We start from the raw sequence: 23,850 nt of genomic DNA on the forward strand, positions 1-23,850 counted from the left end.
ACTGAACTTGAGTTTTAGATGTTCATATTCCCCTTCCCCTTCTGTAGAAATATTAGTAAGAATTGAAACAACACATATCAGATGTAGAAAAAGACAAGAACCTGTATTTTGCCTGAATATTCAGTCCCCAAATAATTGAGAGTTTATCATACTTGGTAGAAAAATATTGCTATCACAATTATACAACTCGTCCTAAGCAAATGACCTTTTTCAGCAAGAAAAAGCTGGCCAGTAACTGGAGGCAAATACTTGAAGGAAAAAACCTTGATAGTATAGAAAATTTTAGTCATTCGTGAACAGTGGTAATGCTTTCCTATAAGTTTATAAAGAACCTCTTTCCCTGCAGCCTAAAGCACCAGATTAATATTGGATTAATAATTTAGGCTTAAGGCTCATATCTCCTTTCTGTGCTACTAGAGGAAATCATACAAATTATAGATTAGGGCCACTACAAATTCATTGTTTCTCACTTCACTTGGGCCTTCAGGGATACTCAGTCAAACTTAGTAGTTCTCTTTCTGTCTCATTCACTACATCAGTTTAGAATGTTTTCCATAATGTCTAAGTCACCAAACCCACACCAGTGTTTCCTACTTCACAGTGGAAAAAATTGAGTCTGTCAGACATTAGCTCCCTCAGTGTCTAGCCCCCATGTTTATAAACTTAGTTACATATATCTGCCTTAATCTCCTTCCTTCATTCTAAAGGAAATACATCCTCTTTTCCAATTCAGAACTAACCTCTCTGCCAACACTCGTTTTAGACTCCTACCATCATTTACTTGCACTTTCTGTAATTATTTGTAATTATTTGTACTTCCTCTCCTCTCTCTCTTTCTCTCCCCCTTCTTCTCCCTCTCCCTCCTTCCTTCTTCTGTATTTTCGGCTTGTCTTCCTCTAATTACTTTTCCACAGACTACAGGCATACTCATGTTTCTCCTGTTAAGTAAAGTATTTAAAGCCCTTGAGCCTGGGTTCTCCTCTAACCTGTCTTCTCTTCAGTCAAGCTTCTTGGATAAAGTCACTATCTTCACTTCTCACCTCTTCAATCCATGTACCCTGGCTTCTTGCTCCACTATAATACCCTGAAACTCTTCTTGCAAAATCACATTGCAGGAATGTGCACAGTGGTCTCTTTCAATCCTCACTTACTTACCTCACTACTGCATTTAACACTTAACCATTCTGTTCTTCTTCAAACTCACTTGTCCCTTGGCCTCTCCCTCTGGTTCTCCTCCTACCTTTCTGACAGTTTCCTTCTCAATTGCCTTTGCTAGCTACTCTTCTTGCTTATCCTGTAGATGTTAAAGAATCCTCCCAAACTCTGTCTTTTGGTTCTCTTCTCATTCTACATGATCCCCCTAGGTAGAACTCATCTATTCCCGCGGCTTCAGCTGCCACCTGTATTCAGGGACATCAGGTCTCAATGTCCAGATGTCTGGTGGACATCTCCATTGGGATGTTCCACAGGTATCTCAGAAAGAGCATGTTTTTGTCTTCCTTTAAGTCAGTCAGTCTTGCTTTCTTTGTTCTCACACTTAAACCACTATACCTAGTCACCAAAACCAGAATACTTAAAGTTATCACAGATTCTTCCTTTATCCTCATCCTTCACATTTAATCATTGACCAACTACTGAATGAAGAGCCTACATTTTTTGTGTCTTCTATATCCAGTCCTTACCCCTCCACTTCTGGTATTTCTTTAGTTCCAACTTTTATCATATCTTCCCAAAAGTCTTACAGTAGCCTTTTGTTCTCCAGGTTTTCCCACCAGCAACCCCCAATTCATTCTCACATAGCTGCCAAAATTATCCTTCAGAAAAGCAAGTTTGATCATGTTTAACCTGTTAAAACCCTTCGGTGATCCCCCCGTGGCCTATAAGATTCAAGATTCTCCCTCTCTTCCTCTCACTATATCTGCAGCCATAAAGGAGAAGTTAGGATGGCTCCAAAGTTTTGTCCTAAGCAAGTGAAAAGATAGGTTAGCCATCCACTAAGATGGGGAGAGCTATATGTGGAACAAGCTTGGGAGAGAGGATTAGGGATTTGGACATGCCGAATTCAGAAATAAACTAAACAGCCAAGTAGAAATGTCTAATAGACAGATGCTTAAGTCTAGCATTTAGGAGAGCATTCTGGGCTGGAGATAGAGATTTGGGAGTCATCAGCAGATAAATGTATTTAAAAACCACAAAACTGGGTGAGATCATCTAGGGAAGTGCAGTTCAATAGAACTTTCTACAATGATGGAAATGTACTATATCCATGCTGTCTAATAAGGTAGCTACTAGCTACATGTGACTATTGAGCACTTGAAATATGGCTAGTTCCACTGAGGAACTGAATTTTTTATTTTATTTTAATTAATTTAAATTTAAATTTAAATAGCCATATGTGGCTAGTAGCTACTACATTACACAGATACAGGGAGTAAGTGTAGATCAAGAAGAAAGGAGGACCGGTGAATGGATTCTGGACATTCTACCATTAAGAGGTTCAGGGAGGGACTTCCCTGGTGGTCCAGTGGTAGAGAATCTGCCTTCCAATGCAGTGGATGTGGGTTTGATCCCTGGTCAGGGAACTAAGATCCCACACGCCGCGAGGCAACTAAGCCCACATGCCACAACTACTGAGCTCACGCGCCGCAAACTACAGAGCCCACGCTCTGGAGCCCTCGCACCAAACCCACATGCCACTACTAGAGAGAATCCCGTGCGCCACAACTAGAGAGAAGCCTGCACACCACAACAAAGGGCCAGCGTGCCACAACGAAAGATTCTGTGTGCCGCAGCTAAGACCCCACGCAGCCAAAAAAAAAAAAAGAAAAGAAAAGAAATAAAGAGATCAGGGAGATGAGATGAGACCATCAAGAGATACTGAAAAATGTCAAGTAATGAAGTAAGAAGAAAACCAAAAGAATGTGATGATGTCCTGGAAACCAAGTAAAGAAAGTATTGAGGAGGAGCAAGTGATCCACTTAGTTTGAAAGGACCAGAAGCCTTGATAATACACAGTACTGACAGGATGTGGAAAAATAGGCACTTTCCTGAATTGCTGGTAGAATGACATCTGTAGAACACCTTGGAGATACCTACCAAAATTTAAAATGCACAGTATGTCCACACAACTGTATATAAAATGCAGTTTATAGACTGTATATAAAATATATATTAAATATATATATACATATGCATGTATCTTATAATATGAATATGTAAATTTGTAAATATATGTATATACACATAGTATCTCTGAAAGGATATTCATAAGAGATGAGTAATAGTGTTTGCCTCTAGAGAGAAACTGGGGTGCAAGAGGACTGAGGTGAGAAGGAAACTTACTTTTTTTTACAATATGCCCTTTTTTTATATTATACCATGTGCAAACATTTATCTAGTCAAAAACAGATATTTTACTTTATAATTTTTTTTTTTTTGGCCGTGCCACGCAGCTTTCAAGATCTTAGTTCCCTGACCAGGGATAGAACCAGGGCCCCCTGCAGTGGAGGCACAGAGTCCCACCCACCAGACTGCCAGGGAATTCCCCAAAACAGTATATTTTAAAGTAACAAAAAATGATTGTAGAATATATAACACTATGGAACACTTAAAGCATCGTGATGCTAAATACATTGTTTCAGGTGGGTAGATTCGAATGAAGCTTACCTTGTCTTAAAAAGTAGCATTTCAAAGGCATGATTTTAAGTCCCAAGTTCACATAGAAATGTCATAATTGACTCTGCTAAATCAATTGCAAAATAACCACCCCTTCATTATTGGGAGCCTTTGTTGGGTATCTCTGCAATTCAGAGATTATCTGAACATTCTTATATTTATTTTTTAAGTTCTTTTTTTATTGAAGTATAGTTGATTTTCAATGTTGTGTTAATTTCTGCTGTACAACAAAGTGATTCTGTTATACAAATATATATTCTTTTTTATATTCTTTTCCATTATGGTTTATCACAGGATACTGAACATAGTTCCTTGTGCACCTGGTTGTTTATCCATTCTATATGTAATAGTTTGCATCTACTGATCCCAACTTCCCAGTCCATCCCTCCCCCATCCCCCCTCCCCCCCTTGGCAACCACAAGTCTGTTCTCTATGTCTCTGAGTCTGTTTCTATTTCATAATAAGTTCATTTGTGTCATATTTTAGATTCCACATATAAGTGATATCATATGGTATTTGTCTTTCTCTTTCTGACTTACTTCACTTAGTAAGTGATAATCTCTAGGTCCATCCATGTTGCTGCAAGTGGCATTAGTTCATTCATTTTTATGGCTGAATAGTATTCCATTGTATATATCTACCACATCTTCTTTATCCATTCATCTGTCAGTGGACATTTAGGTTGTTTCCATGTCTTGGCTATTGTGAATAATGCTGCTGTGAACATAGGGGTGCATGTATCTTTTTGAATTATAGTTTTGTCTGGATATATGCCCAGGAGTGGGGTTGCTGTACCATATGGCAACTCTATTTTTAGTTTTTTGAGGAACCTCCATACTGTTTTCCATAGTGGCTGCACCAGAACATTTTTAAATAGCCACAACATCTGATTCTGTTTTCATGAAGTCCCACAAGAACAAATACTCTCTCAGTTAGTGATTCCTTCAAGGTGTTTTAGAAAGAGACAAAGAGACAAACAGAAAGGAAATGTAGGGTTGGTTGTTGGTTTTTTTTCCATGATTTATACATAAGCAGGTACATCCTTTGACTAAAGATATTTCTATTTAGTTTTGTGCTATAACCTCCAAAATGGTTGCTTCTGCTTGATGTCATTTTAAATAATGGCCAGTAAGTGATTTAACAAAATTATTTGCCTACTAAGATTAAGTAATTTTATCTTCTCTTGGTGGCATGAGAAAAGAAAAACAAGGCAAACTTAAACAGTTTTGAAAATAATGTGATCTCCTTCTTGTTCATATCTTCAGAAGGATCTAATAGGAGGACCACTCAATTTTGTTATAAAGCTATTTTGATAAAGGTTGAAACACCGTAAAACTACACAGTGCAACCTAAATGAGGCTAGTGACTGAGCTGATGCGTCAGCATGTCCAGTATCAAAACTACACCCACGGGTTTTTTGTTTGTTTCCATGGTTTCTTTTTCTTGGTTTATCAAAGGATTGAGGAACAAAGATTTTAAGAAGAGGTGGATTTCTAGAAGCGCCATTAATTTATGTATCCCATTCTTTTTTTGCACTCAAAATACTAAATGTTTCTTGTTCCCGTGTTATGGGGACATCCAAATATACCAGTACTTTCCAAAATACTTTGAGGTCCTTGGACAGAGGCCATTGTAATGACACTGTACTAAGTATTTGACGAACGGCTTATACATGAAAGGAGATGTGTAGTACAAGCATAAATTACTGCTATATTGATACCATATCACAGTGAAGTACTCTTCAGCCTCTTGAATATAAAAGAATATTCCTACATTTGGTTCCAGCAAATACTATTGTGCTATTCTGAAATCCACAGCACAGAAATTATGACATCCACTCATAAACAGAAAGCAAATCACTATTCAGCATTTCCTGCTCTGTTTCCTGCCAATTTCAGATAATTAAAACTTTTTTTAAACCTTTTATTCTATTCTGCTTTAATTCTGCTTCCTTTACCAAAAAAGAAAGATTCAGAAATTAAAACTTTGTATATGATAGTAACAGCAAATTTTGCCTTTTTTCCCCCTTATCCTATGATATTAACTTCCTTCATTATTGTAGACCTCAGGATATCATTGTGTTTATAATTGGAGGAGCCACCTATGAAGAGGCTCTAACAGTTTATAACCTGAACCGTACCACTCCTGGAGTGAGGATTGTCCTGGGGGGAACCACTGTGCATAACACAAAAAGGTAAGGGAGAACATTCAGTCCTATAACTCTTTCCCCTTTCCCAGAGAGGAAGGCTTAAATTCCCTTTATCTAGGAAAAGTAAGGCCAGTGCTGACCAAACTGCTGTAGACCAAAATGCATCAGTTCATAGAATAATTTAGAGTTTGTGTGAGATGAAGGATGTATACTCTATTAAATTCATAAATCACTTAATTCGGTCAAAGACCTGGAGAGTAATGACCAACCTGCACTGTTAACAGTTTTGTTTCCTATGTTCAAGGAACAGACTGGCATTTTAAAGATACCCAAACATAATACTATTGAATTCTGTGAGTTTTTCTGTTTTGTTGATTAAGTACATTCATTCAGTAAATATTTAGTAAGAAGAATACAAAGATGAAGAAGATAAAGATCCTGCCTCAAGTAAGTCATTGTCTATTAGGAAAGATAGAACATAAGAAATAAGAAAATAAGTGCCTGGAGAGAGAGGTAAAAGAGCCATGGATTCTCAGAGTGGCTAAGAGAAACTAGCAAATGTTTCATGGAGAAGATAGTGTATAACCTGAGCCTTGGATAAAAAATGGACATATGGAGGGAGAGTACATTTTAGGCAGATTTAGCCACATGAACAAGTTACAGAAAGCTACAGGCAACATACATAGAAAAAGAACAGCGAGTAGTCAATTAGCTGGAATGTGTGTAATAAGTGAAAATGTTGATTGAATGCCATAATTGTAGAAGGTCTTGAATTCCATGCTGAGGAATTTTTTTCTACTTTCTTGTGTAGAAAATGAGGAATCATTGAAAGTTTTAAGCAGTAAAATTACAAGAAGGTCATAGTATTTTAGGAAGATTAATTTGGAAACTAAGAGTAAGAAAGACAGGATGAGGAGGAAACTAGAGACCGATGGCATGATAATTGAATTTAATGATTGGGACCCTGAGAGATCCATGCTGAGCCATGTATACATAGATACACAGGGAGGCATTAGAGGTGTTTGTGTACTTTTCACTTTGTATTATTATTTGCCTCATTGTACATTCTGTTTTATAACCTGCATTTTGTAGTCTATGATAAAAACATCTTATAGTCTTAAATATATAATCATTCATTCATTAAACAAATATTAATTGAAAGGTAAGATTGGCTGGATTTGAATATTTCCCTCTTACTGTTTTTGTGAATTTAGGCAGATTAGTTAACCTCTTGGTCAATTTCCAGAGCTCACTGGCCATTTATATATTTCTGTTTGTGAATTGCCAGTTCATATTCTTTGCAAGAATTATATCTGTATAATTAAGGATAGTGACCATTTTTCTAATATTATATATTTGCAAAATATATTTTCCTCTATTTGATATTTTTGTTTTATATTATTCACCGTGTTTTGTTGTATAAAACTTTTCTTTTTTTTACTTTTATGTAGTCAAAGTTACCAGTGATTTCTGCCTTTGATGTCATGCTTAGAAAGTTCTTTCCCAGTCAAGATTATATAAATACTAACCTCTATTTTTTCCATTATTTTTAGGACTTGTATTTAAAGTTATATATTTATAGTCTATCAAAATTTTATTTTGGTGTAAACTGTGCAGTAGTTTCCTTTTATAAATTTTATAGAAATATTACATGTACATACTTCGTTACATACAGAAAAGTATACAAATGATAAGCCATGAAATAGCACAAAGTGAATACATCTATGTAACCACCACACAGATCAAATAATAGAATGTTACCAGTACCTCTAGAAGCCTCCCTTATTCCTCATGTCCCCTCCTTTGCACAACTCCGCACAAAATAATATTATGACTTCTGTTATTATAGATTAGTTTTACCTGTCCATAAAAGGTAATTGTTGAATGAATGAAGAAACAGTGGTTAAAATTAATCTATTTCTACCTTTCTTGCAAACAGATCCTCAGAAGAATCTCTAATCACCTTCCTCCCAACTTACAAGCTATCATTGTCCAGCATATTGGTTCCACTTTGTTTTTATAATCCCCAAATGAATCATTATTATTTTCAATAGTCAATATTTGTTTAGATTTACCTACATATTTGCCTCTCCCCCCTCTTCATTCTGGCCCTTCTTTCTGATCCAATATCCTTCTTACTAAAGAACTTCTTTTAGTAGTTCTTTCAGGTTCTGGTCAACTTGACGTTTTTGTCTAAAAATATCTTAGTTTAGCTAAGTTTAGAATTTCAGGTTGATAGTTTTTTTCAGCACTTAGAAATCAGAAGACAGTGGAATACTGGTACTTCCCTGGCAGTCCAGTGGTTAAGACTCCATGCTTCCACTGCAGGGAGGCGTGGGTTCAATCCCTGGGGAGCTAAGATCCCACATGCCAGTACCGTGTGCCCCCCCCCCCCCAAAAAAGAAGACAAGGGAATACTATTTTCAATTGTTGCTGTTAAGAAGTCTACTCTCAATACAATTGTTTTTCATCTGTAGGCAATATTTTCTTCTCTGGCTCTTTTTAAGATTATCTTTTTGTCTTCGGTGTTCTTGTTTCAGTATTATGTATCTAAATGTGGATTTATTTTTATTTGTGTTACTTAGTATGAAAATACATGTTTGGCATAATTTCTAGAAATTTTCCAGTTGTTATTTCTTTGAATATTGCATTTTTTTCCCAATTATTCTGTTCTCTCCTTCTGGAACTCCTGGGAGCTATACGTTAGGCATTTATCTATTTTTCATGTCACTTAACCTCTTATTTATATTATCCACCTGTTATCTCTCTGTGCTACCTTCTGTGTAATTTTTTTCACATTAGTATTTCAGTTCAGTAATTCTCCCTTCAGCTATGTATAATCTGTGTTTAAATTGTCCATTCAGTTTTTAATTTCAAAGATAATATTTTTACACCTGTAATTTCTATTTGCTTCTTTTTCAAATTTGCCTGATTTTTCATTAATTTCTTCTCTTCTCATGTTTTCAAATCCTTTTCAAATTTTTCTTTAACCACATTAATTCTGTAATCTGAAGTACTTGGAGGTCTAATTCTGCTGTTGTGTCTGCTGACATTAGCTCATGATGGCTCATTTCTGCATGTAATTTTGTATTACGAGTTATCTTAAAGAAGACTCACAGGACTCATGAGGAGCCTAAGTTGAAGATATATCTCTTCTGCGTAGTTTGTCTTTCATTTATGCCAGGTACCCAAAGAGTATTATCAGTTCAGAATTTTTTTAATGTTAATTTCTGTACTGAAGGGTTCCTGAACCATGCAGAGCTTATACTGGTTTATTTTCAAGTTTCCTTGTCATCTTCCTGTGCAGATAGAAGATTTTTATTTTTCTATTCTCTCTTTTCAGTGAGGGCCTCTACATTATGCGAGAGTCTTAATTCTAATTCCCTTTCTTACTGAGGCCTAAGCCCTGTCTCCTGACCCTCTGCAGCTGTTAAAATACAGTGCCCTTGTTTATGAACATTGGCATATTATGAACATTGGCATATACCTATCGGGTAGTCGCAAGCATTGGTTTATACTTATCAACCTAAATTTTGGTTCCCTTTTTGTGATGACTCTTGGAGATTTCCCTTAATTTCTTAAGAGGTAAAGCTATTCATTTAAAAGTATGTAGGTCATTTTTTATACAGCATTTCTATGTGTTTTATTTAATTTCGCCTTATCTAGTTGGCCTTGATTTCAGAAGTTGAAGTGTAAGTGTGGTTATGATCTTGGAAAAGTTTAAAATGGTAATGACATTATGCGAAGTTTACTCTAATTTGAAAACTTAGGTAGTATTTGGAAGCTTAACCGTGCATCCTAAAATGTCAGACTGAGGATTCTGTACCTAATTCAGTAGTCTGTGGGGTACCATTAAATAATTTTGAGCACAGAGTGACACAATACTATCAGAACTATTTTATGCAAGTTTTTCCCTTTGTTCCTGCTGCTGCTAATAAAAATAATCATAATATTTATTGAGCATCTACTATGTGCTAGGCACTTTACTAAGTACTTTACATATATTAAGTCATTTAATCCTCATATAAGGTATGTACTATTATTATCTCCACTCTGTATATGGAAACTGAGGCAGAGAGATTAAATAACTTGCCCAAGTAAACATGGCTACTAAGAGTTAGAGCCAAGACTCAAAGCCAGAGTCCATGCTTTTAATCACTATGCATTTCCTTCATAAGTATTACTTGAATGCCTGACACTGTATTGTTCTCTAAATAATATTTAATAATTTAGTGTTCAAAATGTTTTATTACTAGATAGGCATAATGGATTTTATTTTCGTAATCTAAATGAGTTCTCTCATGAATGTATATATAATTATCTGCTTTTAAATAGGCTTTAATATCAGAATTCAGAAAGGCTAATTGACTTTTTTTTTTTTTTTTTTAATTTTATTTTTAGCTGTGTTGGGTCTTAGTTTCTGTGCGAGGGCTTTCTCTTGTTCCGCCGAGCGGGGGCCACTCTTCATCGCGGTGCGCGGGCCTCTCACTATCGCGGCCTCTCTTGTTGCGGAGCACAGGCTCCAGACGCGCAGCCTCAGTAATTGTGGCTCACGGGCCTAGTTGCTCCGTGGCATGTGGGATCTTCCCAGACCAGGGCTCGAACCCGTGTCCCCTGCATTGGCAGGCAGATTCTCAACCACTGCGCCACCAGGGAAGCCCACACTAACTGACTTTTAAATGATCTTTCTGCGAGTTAATATTTCCCACTGAGTATTTGTAGCCCCATGGCCCATACTTAAGAACTATAGCGGGCTTCCCTAGTGGCGCAGTAGTTAAGAATCCGCCTGCCAATGCAGGGGACACGGGTTCGAGCCCTGGTCTGGGAAGATCCCACGTGCTGCGGAGCCTGTGCACCACAACTACTGAAGCCCACGTGCCACAACTACTGAGCCCACGTGCCACAACTACTGAGCCCACGTGCCACAACTACTGAAGCCTGCGCGCCTAGGGCCCGTGCTCCGCAACAAGAAAAGCCACCACAATGAGAAGCCCGCGCACCACAACAGAGTAGCCCCTGCTCACCACAACTAGAGAAAGCCCGCGTGCAGCAACTAAGACCCAAAGCAGCCAAAAATAAATTTATATTAAAAAAAAAAAAAAGAACTATAGCATTTTCTCTTTAACTTGAAACAGACTTTAAAACTAAACATCTGTATCTCAATTTTGAAAATACTTTGGATTTAGATGGAAAGATAGATTGGCAAAGATTTTTATATATTTCTTTGTAATTTAGTCATATTACATACAAATAAAAATGCATATATTTTCAGATGTGTTTGGCTAATTAATAGTACTGTGAATAAAACTGCATTTTACTATTAAAAATGGGGGGGGGGAACCTAAACATCTAGGTTTTTCCTTAAATTAGTGTCCCAGGTCCTGAGAAAATAATCTTTAATGTAAAATTAAGACAGGCAGAAAAAAAAAAAAAGGCAGCTTTGTAAAAGCTTTATACTAGATTCTTCCAAATAGCCAGCTCAGTATTTCTTTGTCTGACCTAACAATATGCTAAGCAGTACACTAAATTACATTTGAGCAGATATCCTTAAGCAATAGAAGAGTCAATAAAATCTTGAATGGGATTGTTCACTGGTCCCCGATCAATGAAATTTTTAGGAAGAGGGTGTTGCTATGGTAATTACCAACCTGGAAAAAATTTAATGTTTGTGATACATAAATGTTCCAAAATCTGGTTTTTTAAATTTACTTTCATAAATATATAGCCTCCAGCAATAAGTAAATAGTGAAATTTTTCACTATCAGTAAAAAGATAGTGCAATTTGTATTTCAGAGTCCAGTTATTGTAAAGGCTTAAGTAATTAAAAGCAACAGTTTGAACTTTTAGAGGAAAGGCTCAATTTTCATGATGAATGTGGTTTACCTTGGGTATTACTAGACTGTTAAGTAATTAAGAGTTCACAACTCTTAATACATATTGAAATCCCAGACTCTCAGTAAATGGGAAGGTTAATATTTTTTAAAACTCAGTTTTATACCTGCATATAGTAGGGCTGCTGTGAGCAGCAATAAAATATGGGGGGAGAAGTTGAACAATTTGTTTCTGTGAATTGTTAGGGTTTAATTTTTGTGGGAGTCTGTGCAATTTCCTATGTAATACATGGATTATTTCTTAAAAGTCCAAAGGAGTAAGTGACAAAGACACAGCCTTAACCTCAAAACTCTACCATACAGAAGTATTATTTTGAGAGACTATGGCAACCAGGAAACAGAGTATACTTTTAGATGTGCCATGATGAGTGCCCTCTTTTTAAGCTTTTCTTTTTTTTTTTTTTTATTTTATTTATTTATTTTTGGCTGTGTTGGGTCTTCGCTGCTGTGCGCGGGCTTTCTCTAGTTGCAGCGAGTGGGGGCTACTCTTCGTTGCAGTGCGCAGGCTTCTCGTTGCGGTGGCTTCTCTTGTTGGGGAGCACAGTCTCTAGGCACGTGGGCTTCAGTAGTTGTGGCATGCAGGTTCAGTAGTTGTGGCTCGTGGGCTTAGTTGCTCCATGTCATATGGGATCTTCCTGGACCAGGGCTTGAACCTGTGTTCCCTGCATTGGCAGGCGGATTCTTAACCACTGCACCACCAGGGAAGCTCCGTGCCCTCTTTTTATACTTGGAATTATGTAAAATATGATATGCCCCACAAAGATCTGGATTGGTGAGCATTGCAATAAGCAGAAAAGAAATCATATCTTGGGAATTCCCTGGCGGTCCAGTGGTTAGGACTCCGCGCTTTCACTGCCATGGCCCGGGTTCAATCCCTGGTTGGGGAACTAAGATACCGCAAGCCCTGCGGTGCAACTGAAAAAAAAAAAGAAAAAAGAAATCATATCTTGTAGCTCAGAGTGTTATATGCTGATATAGAAGCTACCATCCTTCCAGAGTGGGAAATACCTATTGCAAGATATTTCTGTGATACAGGTCACTTGATTTCCCTGATGTATTAAATAAAATCTGCGATTATGACAGATTTATTTTGCAGTCAGATCCCAGCACTACCACTTACTAGTTTACGATTTGGAGCAAGATACTTAATGTAATACGTAGATGGGTCAAAACTCGTCTCTTGCATCTTAGAAAATCACATGAACCTCTCATGTAGCAATTTGAACAGCCTTCATCCTGGGATACCTTCTGTTTCTAAAATACATTGTGATTGCCTTCACTGTGAATTGAAACAAAATCTGTGTTAAACAAAACAAAAAAATGAAAAGCAATTCTTTCCTTCCCTCCCTGAGGTATGTATTTCCAGAAATGAAAGTAACTTTTGGTGAGAGAATAGGGCCTGTGTATAAGTAAGCTAAGTTTTAAGCCAGGAGGTAGCTGAAGATAAATGTCACTTAGAGGTTTTTTTTTCATTATAAAATATCTGCTTTATTTTTAAGAATAAAGGACTGTTATTCCATGTTGAATGTGGTCACCATTCTCTGTGAAAGCATTGAAAATTCTAACATTTTTTATTTCTTAAGTTTTTTGTTTTACTTAAAATGTCCCTTAGATTTTAAAAGGAAATATACATTAGTTGAATCTGAAATTCAACTTGCCATTTAGAGTTCTAATTTCAGCTGCTCTCTCTTAAGTACCTTATTTCTTTTTTTTTTTTTTTTTTATTTCACACACACACACTGTATTTTATTTTTACAAGAGATAAATAGACTGACACCAAGCATTGTACATGGATGACCACAACAAAAGCAACAATGATTGCAATTACCAAACATGAAACACACTCATACTATGTCATAATATTGACATTCAGTCCAGTAATCGTCCACTGTAACAGCTCCTTTACTTTGCAGTGAAAATTGATTTCTATATTCTTTGCCTCTGAGTCCTTGTGGGATTTTTTTTTTTTAAATTCAGACAGAAAGTCACAAAAATTATACTCATCCTCATCAGTTCACTCAGTCCCATGTAATTAATTTTTTTTTTCATCTTGATCTTTTTGTTAGCACTTTTATGAGTTCATCAGTTTTTCATTAGAGTTCTGAAAATGCTTATTCATTCAGTTCAGCAGTACAGTCAGTTACCAGAAACCTGTACTTGTCAGAGTCTTTTCCATGAATTTCTTGAAGATGAAACCCTTTTATAGGAACATATTTGCAAAATCATCAGAGTACACCCAGAACTGTCTGTAAATGACAAAAGACTTAAAAATGACCACGGTTAAAGATTTGATGAAAGTTCCTAATAATGCAGTTGACAAGAAAATTAGTTATTTCTGAGATATACATTTTAAAGTAATAACTAGGATTATTACTTATAACATTATACCAGAACATATAAGATTTTTAGAAATTTCATGTAATGTCTGAAACATTTATATTAACATATTTCCATACATATTTCCATACAAATACAAATATAAGATTTTTAGAAATTTCGTGTAATGTCTGAAACATTTATATTAACATATTTCCATACATATTTCCATACAAATACAAATATAAGATTTTTAGAAATTTCATGTAATGTCTGAAACACTTATATTAACATATTTCCATACAAATAACCCAATGAAAGTTTAGTATTAGTTGTTTTGTTTGTTTTTTTATACTGCAGGTTCTTATTAGGCATCAATTTTATACACATCAGTGTATACATGTCAATCCCAATCGCCCAATTCAGCACACCACCATCCCCACCTCACCGCAGTTTTCCCCCCTTGGTGTCCATATGTCCATTGTCTACATCTGTGTCTCAACTTCTGCCCTGCAAACTGGCTCATCTGTACCATTTTTCTAGGTTCCACATACATGCATTAATATACGATATTTGTTTTTCTCTTTCTGACTTACTTCACTCTGTATGACAGTCTCTAGATCCATCCACGTCTCAACAAATGACTCAATTTCGTTCCTTTTTATGGCTGAGTAATATTCCATTGTATATATGTACCACAACTTCTTTATCCATTCGTCTGCTGATGGGCATTTAGGTTGCTTCCATGACCTGGCTATTGTAAATAGTGCTGCAATGAACATTCGGGTGCATGTGTCTTTTTGAATTACGGTTTTCTCTGGGTATATGCCCAGTAGTGGGATTGCTGGGTCATATGGTAATTCTATTTTTAGTTTTTTAAGGAACCTCCATATTGTTCTCCATAGTGGCTGTATCAATTTACATTCCCACCAACAGTGCAAGAAGGTTCCCTTTTCTCCACACCCTCTCCAGCATTTGTTGTTTGTAGATTTTCTGATGATGCCCATTCTAACAGGAGTGAGGTGATACCTCACTGTAGTTTTGATTTGCATTTCTCTAATAATTAGTGATGTTGAGCATCTTTTCATGTGCTTCGTGGCCGTCTGTATGTCTTCTTTGGAGAAATGTCTATTTAGGTCTTCTGCCCATTTTTGGATTGGGGTGTTTGTTTCTTTGATATTGAGCTGAATGAGCTGTTTATATATTTTGGAGATTAATCCTTTGTCCGTTGATTCATTTGCAAATATTTTCTCCCATTCTGAGGGTTGTCTTTTCGTCTTGTTTATGGTTTCCTTTGCTGTGCAAAAGCTTTGAAGTTTCATTAGGTCCCACTTGTTTATTTTTGTTTTTATTTCCATTACTCTAGGAGGTGGATCAAAAAAGATCTTGCTGTGATTTATGTCAAAGAGTGTTCTTCCTATGTTTTCCTCTAAGAGTTTTATAGTGTCCAGTCTTATATTTAGGTCTCTAATCCATTTTGAGTTTATTTTTGTGTATGGTGTTAGGGAGTATTCTAATTTCATTCTTTTACATGTAGCTGTCCAGTTTTCCCAGCACCACTTATTGAAGAGACTGTCTTTTCTCCATTGTATATCTTTGCCTCCTTTGTCATAGATTAGTTGACCATAGGTGCGTGGGTTAATCTCTGGGCTTTCTATCTTGTTCCATTGATCTATGTTTCTGTTTTTGTGCCAGTACCATATTGTCTTGATTACTGTAGCTTTGTAGTATAGTCTGAAGTCAGGGAGTCTGATTCCTCCAGCTCCATTTTTTTGCCTCAAGACTGCTTTGGCTATTTGGGGTCTTTTGTGTCTCCATACAAATTTTAAGATGATTTGTTCTAGCTCCGTAAAAAATGCCATTGGTAATTTGATAGGGATTGCATTGAATCTGTAGATTGCTTTGGGTAGTATACTCATTTTCACAATGTTGATTCTTCCAAGCCAAGAACATGGTATATCTCTCCATCTGTTGGTATCATCTTTAATTTCTTTCATCAGTGTCTTATAGTTTTCTGCATACAGGTCTTTTGTCTCCCTAGGTAGGTTTATTCCTAGGTATTTTATTCTTTTTGTTGCAATGGTAAATGGGAGTGTTTCCATAATTTCTCTTTCAGATTTTTCATCATTAGTGTATAGGAATGCAAGAGATTTCTGTGCATTAATTTTGTATCCTGCAACTTTACCATATTCATTAATTAGCTCTAGCAGTTTTCTGGTGGCAGTTTTAGGTTTCTCTATGTATAGTATCATGTCATCCGCAAACAGTGACAGTTTTACTTCTTCTTTTCCAATTTGTATTCCTTTTATTTCTTTTTCTTCTCTGATTGCCGTGGCTAGAACTTCCAGAACTATGTTGAATAATAGTGGTGAGAGTGGACATCCTTGTCTCGTTCCTGATCTTAGAGGAAATGCTTTCAGTTTTTCACCATTGAGAATGATGTTTGCTGTGGGTTTGTCATATATGGCCTTTATTATGTTGAGGTAGGTTCCCTCTATGCCCACTTTCTGGAGAGTTTTTATCAGAAATGGGTGTTGAATTTTGTCAAAAGCTTTTTCTGCATCTATTGAGATGATCATATGGTTTTTCTTCTTCAATTTGTTAATGTGGTGTATCACATTGATTGATTTGCGTATATTGAAGAATCCTTGCATCCCTGGGATAAATCCCACTTGATCGTGGTGTATGATCCTTTTAATGTGTTGTTGGATTCTGTTTGCTAGTATTTTGTTGAGGATTTTTGCATCTATATTCATCAGTGATATTGGTCTGTAATTTTCTTTTTTTGTAGTGTCTTTGTCTGGTTTTGGTATCAGGGTGATGGTGGCCTCATAGAATGAGTTTGGGAGTGTTCCTTCCTCTGCAATTTTTTGGAAGAGTTTGAGAAGGATGGGTGTTAGCTCTTCTCTAAATGTTTGATAGAATTCACCTGTGAAGCCATCTGGTCCTGGACTTTTGTTTGTTGGAAGATTTTTAATCACAGTTTCAATTTCATTACTTGTGATTGGTCTGTTCATATTTTCTGTTTCTTCCTGATTCAGTCTTGGAAGGTTATACCTTTCTAAGAATTCGTCCATTTCTTCCAGGTTGTCCATTTTATTGGCATAAAGTTGCTTGTAGTAGTCTCTTAGGATGCTTTGTATTTCTGCGGTGTCTGTTGTAACTTCTCCTTTTTCATTTCTGATTTTATTGATTTGAGTCCTCTCCCTCTTTTTCTTGATGAGTCTGGCTAATGGCTTATCAATTTTGTTTATCTTCTCAAAGAACCAACTTTTAGTTTTATTGATCTTTGCTATTGTTTTCTTTGTTTCTATTTCATTTATTTCTGCTCTGATCTTTATGATTTCTTTCCTTCTGCTAACTTTGGGTTTTGTTTGTTCTTCTTTCTCTAGTTTCTTTAGGTGTAAGGTTAGATTGTTTACTTGAGATTTTTCTTGTTTCTTTAGGTAGGCTTGTATAGCTATAAACTTCCCTCTTAGAACCGCTTTTGCTGCATCCCATAGGTTTTGGGTCGTCGTGTTTTCATTGTCATTTGTCTCTAGGTATTTTTTGATTTCCTCTTTGATTTCTTCAGTGATCTCTTGGTTATTTAGTAACGTATTGTTTAGCCTCCATGTGTTTGTCTTTTTTACGTTTTTTTCCCTGTAATTCATTTCTGATCTCATCGCGTTGTGGTCAGAAAAGATGCTTGATATGATTTCAATTTTCTTAAATTTACTGAGGCTTGATTTGTGACCCAAGATGTGATCTATCCTGGAGAATGTTCCGTGCGCACTTGAGAAGAACGTGTAATCTGCTGTTTTTGGATGGAATGTCCTATATATATCAATTAAATCTATCTGGTCTATTGTGTCATTTAAAGCTTCTGTTTCCTTATTTATTTTCATTTTGGATGATCTGTCCATTGGTGTAAGTGAAGTGTTAAAGTCCCCCACTATTATTGTGTTACTGTCGATTTCCTCTTTTATAGCTGTTAGCAGTTGCCTTATGTATTGAGGTGCTCCTATGTTGGGTGCATATATATTTATAATTGTTATATCTTCTTCTTGGATTGATCCCTGGATCATTATGTAGTGTCCTTCCTTGTCTCTTGTAACATTCTTTATTTTAAAGTCTATTTTATCTGATATGAGTATAGCTACTCCAGCTTTCTTTTGATTTCCATTTGCATGGAATATCTTTTTCCATCCCCTCACTTTCAGTCTGTATGTGTCCCTAGGTCTAAAGTGGGTCTCTTGTAGACAGCATATATATGGGTCTCGTTTTTGTATCCATTCAGCCAGTCTATGTCTTTTGGTTGGGGCATTTAAACCATTCACGTTTAAGGTAATTATCGATATGTATGTTCCTATGACCATTTTCTTAATTGTTTTGTGTTTGTTTTTGTAGGTCCTTTTCTTCTCTTGTGTTTCCCACTTAGAGAAGTTCCTTTAGCATTTGTTGTAGAGCTGGTTTGGTGGTGCTGAATTCTCTTAGCTTTTGCTTGTCTGTAAAGCTTTTGATTTCTCCATCAAATCTAAATGAGATCCTTGCCGGGTAGAGTAATCTTGGTTGTAGGTTCTTCCCTTTCATCACTTTAAGTATATCATGCCACTCCCTTCTGGCTTGCAGAGTTTCTGCTGAGAAATCAGCTGTTAACCTTATGGGAGTTCCCTTGTATGTTATTTGTCGTTTTTCCCTTGCTGCTTTCAATAATTTTTCTTTGTCTTTAATTTTTGCCACTTTAATTACTTTGTGTCTCGGCGTGTTTCTCCTTGGGTTTATTCTGTATGGGACTCTCTGCGCTTCCTGGACTTGGGTGGCTATTTCCTTTCCCATGTTAGGGAAGTTTTCGACTATAATCTCTTCAAATATTTTCTCTGGTCCTTTCTCTCTCTCTTCTCCTTCTGGGACCCCTATAATGCGAATGTTGTTGCGTTTAATGTTGTCCCAGAGGTCTCTTAGGCTGTCTTCATTTCTTTTCATTCTTTTTTCTTTAGTCTGTTCCGCAGCAGTGAATTCCACCATTCTGTCTTCCAGGTCACTTATCCATTCTTCTGCCTCAGTTATTCTGCTATTGATTCCTTCTAGTGTAGTTTTCATTTCAGTTATTGTATTGGTCATCTCTGTTTGTTTGTTCTTTAATTCTTCTAGGTCTTTGTTAATCATTTCTTGCATCTTCTCAATCTTTGCCTCCATTCTTATTCCGAGGTCCTGGATCATCTTCACTATCATTATTCTGAATTCTTTTTCTGGAAGGTTGCCTATCTCCACTTCATTTAGTTGTTTTTCTGGGGTTTTTTCTTGTTCCTTCATCTGGTACATAGCCCTCTGCCTTTTCATCTTCTCTATCTTTCTGTAACTGTAGTTTTTGGTCCACAGGCTGCAGGATTGTAGTTTTTCTTGCTTCTGTTGTCTGCCCTCTGGTGGTTGAGGCTATCTAAGAGGCTTGATGGGAGGCTCTGGTGGTGGGTAGAGCTGACTGTTGCTGTGGCGGTCAGAGCTCATTAAAACCTTAATCCACTTGACTGTTGATGGGTGGGGCTGGGTTCCCTCCCTGTTGCTGTGGCGGTCAGAGCTCAGTAAAACCTTAATCCACTTGACTGTTGATGGGTGGGGCTGGGTTCCCTCCCTGTTGGTTGTTTTGCCTGAGGCAACCCAACACTGGAGCCTACCCATGCTCTTTGGTGGGGTTAATGGCAGACTCTGGGAGGGCTCACGCCAAGGAGAACTTCCCAGAACCTCTGCTGCCAGTGTCCTTATCCCCACGGTGAAACAGAGCCACCACTCGCCTCTGCAGGAGACCCCCCAACACCAGCAGGTAGGTCTGGTTCAGTCTCCCCCAGGGTCACTGCTCCTTCCCCTGGGTCCCGATGCACACATTACTTTGTGTGTGCCCTCCAAGAGTGGGGTCTCTGTTTCCCCCAGTCCTGTCAAAGTCCTGCACTCAATTCCCACTAGGCTTCAAAGTCTGATTCTCTAGAAATTCCTCCTCCTGTAGCCGGACCCCCAGGTTGGGAAGCCTGACGTGGGGCTCAGAACCTTCACTCCAGTGGGTGGACTTCTGTGGTATAAGTGCTCGCCAGTCTGTGAGCCACCCACCCAGCAGTTATGGGATTTGATTTTACTCTGATTGCGCCCCTCCTACCGTCTCACTGTGGCTTCTCCTCTGTCCTTGGACGTGGGGTATCCTCCTTGGTGAAGTCCAGGGTCTTCCTGTCAATGATTGTCCAGCAGCCAGTTGCGATTCTGGTGCTCTCGCAAGAGGGAGTGAGAGCACGTCCTTCTACTCCGCCATCTTGGTTAATCCCCCTTATTTCTTTAAAATAGTTCTTTTGTGACAATATTTTTCAGTGCTTCAAGCACTGATCACAGTGAAACAGAGTTCTACAGGCCTTTTGTAGTTATATGAGTTGTTTCTATAGGACCTGCTCTGATGATGTGTAATTGTAATTATCTTTGTTTAGCTTTAAACACGATTTAAAATAGATGGTGTGTGTTCGCTAAGACACCAAGGAACTTTGCAGAAACTAATTATCTCCTTAGCAACATTCTTAATAAAACTGCTTTCTGAATGGAGAGAGGTAGTCAATATTTTCTTCTCTCTCCATAGCCATATGAAGTTTAATATGAATTTTGTATTGCTTTCCCTTCTCCTTTTATACATAATGAAATCAAAGAAATAAAAGATAGTAACTGATCACAGGGACCTCTTTACAGGCATAATTTTCATGCCTTTTTCAAAGCAGAGAACCTGCCCTGAAAAAGGGTCTAGGTAAATAGATTCAGCAGTGGCCTGAACACATGCAAGTGCTTGCCCTAAGCAGTTAGTCTGTTATGTCTCTGGGGTCCATGCAGGTTTGCAGTGTGCAGACTGTCATCTCCTGTGTCAGTATTTGCACATCTTATGGATATACTTCCCCCTGGCCCTTACTACTTCCCTCTTCATTTGTCTCATTAGTCATACTGGCCTAATAGATCCTCAGTTAGCGGGGAATAAGTCAAATTTCAACTTCTGAAATTATATATGACATGGGTGTTCTACTCACCACAAATATTTTCACCAAAGTCTTTGTGAAACAGTCAGAAGTAATATTGCCCTAGTTATGAGTTCTAGAATAGATAAACATTTATTGAACAAATGAGAAGAGCATAAAGTCAATAGTTCATTCACTCAGCAAATATTTACTGAATATTGGTATACCTCTGTGAATAAAAGCAAATATCCTAATCCTCAAGAAGCTTATATTTTAATGCAGAGACAGAAATAAACAATAACTTAATAAATAAGTATATTTTATAGTAAATCAGAAGATGATAAATTCTATGGGGGAAAAAAGCAGAGCAAGGTGAAGGGAAATCAGTAGTGCATAGAGGCAGTAGGGTTCAGTCACACTACTCAGTATGGTATCAGGAAAGGGCTCATTAAGAAGAGATTTGAGCAAAGACTTGGAGGAGGTGAGGGAATGAGCCAAAAACAGATGCAGGGAAGAGAATCTCAGGCACAGCAGCGCTGTGTCCTAAGGCAGGATCATGCAGTGTGTTCAAGGAGACTGAAGAGTCTGGGGTTGCAGTCAGGGAGGTATCAGGCACCTGATCATGGAGGGCCTTGTAGACTATTTTGAGGACTGGTTTTCACTATGAGTTAGAGAGCATTGTAGGACATTGGGGGTTTTTTTTAACAGCTTTATTGAAGTAAAATTCATATACCATATAATTCACCCCTCTAAAATATACAATTCATTGGTTTTTGGTATATTCGCAGATATGTGCAACTACCACCACAGTCAATTTTAGAACATTTTCATCACCTCAGAAAGAATCCCCCAGCCTTAAGCAACCACTAATCTACTTTCTGTCTCTATAGAGTTCCCTGTTCTGGACATTTCATATAAATGGAATCATACAATATATAGTCTTTTGTGAGTGGCTTCTTTTACTTAGTATAATGTTTTCCAGGTTCATCCATGTTGTAGCCTAGATCAATACTTCTTTCCTTTCTACGGATGAATAATATTTCATTGTGTGAAATGAAATACCATATTTTGTTTATCCATATGTCAGTGATGGACATTTGAGTCATTTTCACCTTTTGGCTATTATGAATAATGCTGCTATATACATTTGTGTACAAGTTTTTGTGTGTATTGTAGTGTTTTGAGTAGAACCATGGCATCTGACTTATATTTTAGCAGGATCACCCTGGCGATCAAGTTAATATGAATTGAGAAGTATTATTTATCTTAAAATATTCAGAATGAATATGGGTTATTATAAAAATGCAAGTTTCCTAGACATATATAAATGAACTATACCCATTATGTATTCACCTACTGAGTCATTATTCTTGTTGTGTTTCTGAAGCACATGATCGTACCTTGCAAATAAATGAGCATCTTGGTTTGGGTTTTGAGCTGGCTTGCCTTATCACTTCACAAGTCAATCAGTGTTAAAGAGTTCTTGTCCTTGCTGGCAGCAGTTGACATGTTAGGTTAGCTGTGTGAGCTGAGAGGCCAAGAACCAGATCACTGCGGATGGAATTGTTCTCCCAATAGAAGAAATCCCTCTGTCTTCTCAGAAACAGGATAGAAGTGGAGTAGAAAAGGGAGGTGAGGTGAATGTATTAGTCAGTAGTGCTGCCAACATTACCTGAGCCCTGCCTGAACTGTGGATGAAGAGAGCTCTTTAGTCTTTCCCAGTGCTGTCAGTCAGTTCAGTACTTTCTTAAGACTTTTGACAAGGAGGAAAAGTAACCCTAGATCAACAATCTTCTTACTGCCAGATTCCCTTTCAAACCAATAATAATGACTACACATAGTAGGTTCTCTATAACACTACTGGATTCAAATAAACCCTCATTAACAAGTCTGCACAATAATTAATGGTCTCATTTTTCAGTTATTTTCTCTCTAACTAGCAAAGACAGATGAAGAAAAATAGGCTCCCCCCCCAAGTAATTCATGCTCATTGTAATAAAAAAAATTAAATATAATAGTCAAAATCATTCATACTACCACACAACTCAGAGCTAACCACTGTTAATATTTTGGTATATTTTCTCCTAGTGTTTTTTTCTTTACCTGAAGGTTTTTGAGTTTTGTGTGTGTTATGTTTGTTTTTGACATAATAAGGATCACATTACATTGTCTATAAAGTTTTGTACTTGTTTTGCCCACTTTTAATTATACTCAGAACATTTTACCATGTTATTAAAATTACTTAAAATGATCCTAATGGCTCTATAGTTTCAATTTTAAGGATGTATCTCTGTTTAACCATTACCATTTGACATTTAGATTGTTTACAATTTTTTGCTTGATATAAATACTGCAGTAAACATCTTGTATATTGATAAACCCTTGTCCTATCTCTGAATATTTCCTCAAGATAAATGTACAGTGAGGCAGTCTCAAATATTGCTAGTAGAAGGGTAAATCCATAACTTTTCTGGAAAGCAATTTGACATTATATATTCAAGGGCATGGGGTTGACTTCATGGCCCTTGTTGTTACTGAGGTTTTTTTTTAGTTTCTTGATTTTTTAGAAGCCCTAACTCAGGTGTTGGAAGTGTCCTATATCTTGATCAAGGAGATGGTTACATGACTGTATACATTTGTCAGAATCATCAGATGATATCCTTAAAAGTGGTACATTTTATCGCCTATGAATTATATCTCAATTAAAAAATTAAAATTTCAAAAAACAAAGCACTGTAGTACCAAACTGACATTTTTTCCTTGATATGGTTAGAAAGATAGAAAGCTAAAGAGATAAAAAGAAGTAGTTTTCTTACTATGTATTTCAGTGTTATTTAGTGACATGCCTTAGAACCACCAGATA

The 23,850-nt window shown here is 37.0% G+C and overlaps 1 protein-coding gene across 3 annotated transcripts in view; it reads left to right on the top strand.

Annotated features, from left to right (window-relative positions):
• The window catches only part of VPS45 (vacuolar protein sorting 45 homolog), a 74,127-nt gene that overhangs the window by 36,295 nt on the left and 13,982 nt on the right, over nucleotides 1-23,850 (top strand). For 2 of the 3 annotated variants that reach the window (XM_068540688.1, XM_068540689.1), the window contains exon 14: nucleotides 5,738-5,869. The exons of the other annotated variant lie outside the window; for it this stretch is intronic. In XM_068540688.1, coding sequence (XP_068396789.1) covers nucleotides 5,738-5,869 — 132 coding nt within the window. The remainder of the gene's footprint in view (nucleotides 1-5,737; nucleotides 5,870-23,850) is intronic. 3 annotated transcript variants of the gene reach the window in all.

Source organism: Eschrichtius robustus, chromosome 3 (assembly GCF_028021215.1).
Source record: "Eschrichtius robustus isolate mEscRob2 chromosome 3, mEscRob2.pri, whole genome shotgun sequence".
Classification (NCBI taxonomy): Eukaryota; Metazoa; Chordata; class Mammalia; order Artiodactyla; family Eschrichtiidae; genus Eschrichtius; species Eschrichtius robustus.